The sequence below is a fragment of the Bos javanicus genome, chromosome 15 (assembly GCF_032452875.1).
Source record: "Bos javanicus breed banteng chromosome 15, ARS-OSU_banteng_1.0, whole genome shotgun sequence".
Classification (NCBI taxonomy): Eukaryota; Metazoa; Chordata; class Mammalia; order Artiodactyla; family Bovidae; genus Bos; species Bos javanicus.
In genome coordinates, this window is record NC_083882.1 from 80088111 (window position 1) to 80091550 (window position 3440).

General features: G+C 40.6%; 1 protein-coding gene across 1 annotated transcript; it reads left to right on the forward strand.

Annotated features, from left to right (window-relative positions):
- The first annotated feature begins 1170 nt into the window (after positions 1-1170).
- Positions 1171-2484, forward strand: LOC133261100 (olfactory receptor 8J1-like). Its single transcript, XM_061439665.1, has one exon. It carries the CDS (start codon positions 1552-1554, stop codon positions 2482-2484), a length of 933 nt encoding a protein of 310 aa, XP_061295649.1. The 5' UTR covers positions 1171-1551.
- Positions 2485-3440: the final 956 nt, after the last annotated feature.

Consider the following 3440-nt stretch of genomic DNA (forward strand, 5'->3'; position numbering starts at 1 on the left):
GGCAGATTACATGCTATATATTCTTAAAGCAGAAAATTAAAATCAAAATTAAAAAAAGAATGGACAAGGTAAAAGAATCTGAAATTTCAGAAAGAGATAATTACTGACACTGAACATGGAGATACCCTCAGTAAGCATTTGAATAATCCTAGCACAGCTGACTGAGAAGGCAGTGGCACCCCACTCCAGCACTCTTGCCTGGAAAATCCCATGGACGGAGGAGCCTGGTGCGCTGCAGTCCATGGGGTCGCTAAGAGTCGGACACGACTGACCGACTTCACTTTCACTTTTCACTTTCATGCATTGGAGACGGAAATGGCAACCCACTCCAGTGTTCTTGCCTGGAGAATCCCAGGGACGGGGGAGCCTGGTGGGCTGCCGTCTATGGGGTCGCACAGAGTCGGACATGACTGAAGCTACTTAGCAGCAGCAGCAGCAGCACAGCTGAAGACTTTAGAGTTGTAGGACTGATACTAGAAATCTGAATTCCTTTGCTTAATCCAATGTGTCTCTCTTTGTCCAGTGAAACCCATGAGAGCAGACCAGGCAACACCTGGTCCTTATCTGTGTGTGAGGGAGGAGCCTGAAAGCAGAGTCGGACTTGGTAGAGAAACAGCCATCTCCTTCTCCAGGGGATCTTCCAGGGATCAAACCTGGGTCTCCTGCATTGCATGCAGACTCTTTACCACCTGGGCCACCACGGAAGCCTAGAGAAACAGCAGAAAATACTATGTAGGAAAGAGGAATAGAACTGGCTCAGCAACCTTCAGGATTGCCTTTCTTTCTCAATCCCACTCCTTGGATTGGACTAGATTCCTGGTTTGATAAACCAGAATCTCTGCAGCATAAGAGAAAATAACAGTAAGAATAAAAGGTTTATATTCTAGGTTGTGTGCTCTTAGTGCAACTGGTCCTTTTGAATGTCAGCAGGGAAACAGAAAGACTGAGATGAAAATTTAGAGTTCAAAAAGCCTGGTCTGATGTGATATGAATAGAAAAAATGATATGCATCTGATTATGGAATGCATTGAAAACAAGGCTAAAGCTTTTTTTCAATTATTCTAAAAATATCTCAGATTACATGCCACCCCAAAATTTTAATGACTGCTATCTGCCTATCAGCTAATATGAATCATGATGTGGAGACCAGAAGGATACAATAGTCCATGACAGTGTTATTACAAGCTTGATCTCAGGAGGTAGGTGAGGGGATGCTTAGAATGGCAAATATCATGAAAATTGGCAAAAAAAAAAAAAAAATACAATGTGGAACTCTGACAGAGAAAATTAGAGGATGGATACAATGTTTGTGCTTTACAGTGGCTGCTTTTTCACATTTATTTTTTTCCATTTAGGAAAGCTATATAAGCTGGAGTACACTAGAGTTCAGCAGAAGTAGAGGAGCTGATGTAATTTGGAAACATGATTTCAGGAAACCCCACCCCAAGAATTGCCCTTGTCATCTAATGACAATCCATGAAAATAATTACTTGGAAGTTTGTAACCACATTTTCTTTTCTTCCCCAAATAGATTAATTTCAAAACTGTTACATGGCTAATGGAAATTTCACCCGAGTCACTGAGTTTATTCTCATAGGAGTCTCAGAACGTCCAGACCTCCAGATCCCACTCTTCTTTGTCTTCCTGGTCATCTATGGACTGACCGTGACAGGAAACCTAAGCATCATCACCCTCACCAGTGTGGACTCTCGGCTTCAGACCCCCATGTATTTCTTCCTCAGGCACTTGGCCATGGTCAATCTTGGCAATTCAACTGTCATTGCCCCTAAAATGCTGATAAACTTCTTAGTAAAGAAACACACCACCTCCTTCTATGAATGTGCCATTCAGCTAGGCGGGTTCTTGATTTTCATTGTAGCCGAAATTTTCGTTTTAGCTGTGATGGCCTATGACCGCTATGTGGCCATTTGTAACCCCCTGCTCTACATGGCGGTTGTATCTCGGCGGATCTGTCTTCTGCTAGTTTCCCTCACATACCTCTATAGCTTTTCCACATCGATTGTGACTTCCTTTTCTGTATTTTCAATGGCTTATTGCTCTTTCAATGTAATCAATCATTTTTACTGTGATATTGTCCCTCTCTTAGCATTGTCCTGCTCCAATACTTCCTTTCCAGAAACAGTAGTCTTCATATCTGCATCTACAAACTTGATGTTTTCCATAACTGTAGTTGTAGCATCTTATTTCAACATCATTGTGTCCATTCTAAGGATACGCTCATCAGAAGGAAGGAAAAGAGCCTTCTCCACATGCGCTTCACATATGACAGCAGTGTCAGTCTTCTATGGAACTCTGCTTTTCATGTATTTACAGCCTCGAAATAACCATTCATTAGAAACCGATAAAATGGCTTCAGTGTTTTATACACTGGTGATTCCCATGCTGAACCCCATGATCTACAGCCTGAGGAACAAGGACGTGAAGGCTGCCTTGAAGAGATTTCTGACAAATTCGTGCTGTTGATGTCTTTTTGAACTCTATAGGTCAATGAAGAGATGGTTAAGGTAGGGTGCCATTGTGTGGAGAAGATTCTTACAGCATTAGAAGTCAAAGGAATGGATTATTTTCCCATTTTGCAATTTCTGTTTTGAGGAAAGGTCCTAGTTTGCACCATTCAAATAGAAATCCTGAATATAACCCAGGTTTTCTGATCTAAAGAATAAAAATGTTTGAGTCAATAGTCACAGAATTGGGGGGCTGAATTGAAGAAAAAAAGAGCCAATGAAAGTCAGATCCTTATTCTTTGTATGAATTTTCCAGTTCACTTATCCTGATGCATGTGGCTGTGGGGGACAATTCCAGTACCCCAGACAACACTAAAATATGAACTAGTATTATGAAATCATCCATGAAGTCTGTAGTTTAACACAAACCTTGTTAATTTTAAAAAAGAAAAAAGAAAATCAACTCACTTAAGAAGATGACAATATTCAGATATCTTCAGAGCAGAGTGTCACCATGTCCAAAATAGATTCCAGATTTCCTAACACACCAGTATATTCAATGCAAAAAAATTAGAGTAATGTTTGAAGTGATAGGGCTTCCCTGGTGGTTCAGATGGTAAAGAATATATGGCAAAACCAATACAATATTATAAAGTTAAAAAATAAAATAAAATAAAAAAATAAAAAGTGAAAAAAAAATTTTGCCTGCAATGTGAGAGATCCGAGTTTGATCCCTGGGTTGGGAAGATCCCCTGGAGGAGGACAGGGCAATCCACTCCAGTATTCTTGGGGCTGTGGATCACAATAAACTGTGGAAAATTCTGAAAGAGATGGGAATACCAGACCACCTGATCTGCCTCTTGAGAAATTTGTATGCAGGCCAGGAAGCAACAGTTAGAACTGGACATGGAAAAACAGACTGGTTCCAAATAGGAAAAGGAGTTCATCAAGGCTGTATATTGTCACCCTGTTTAT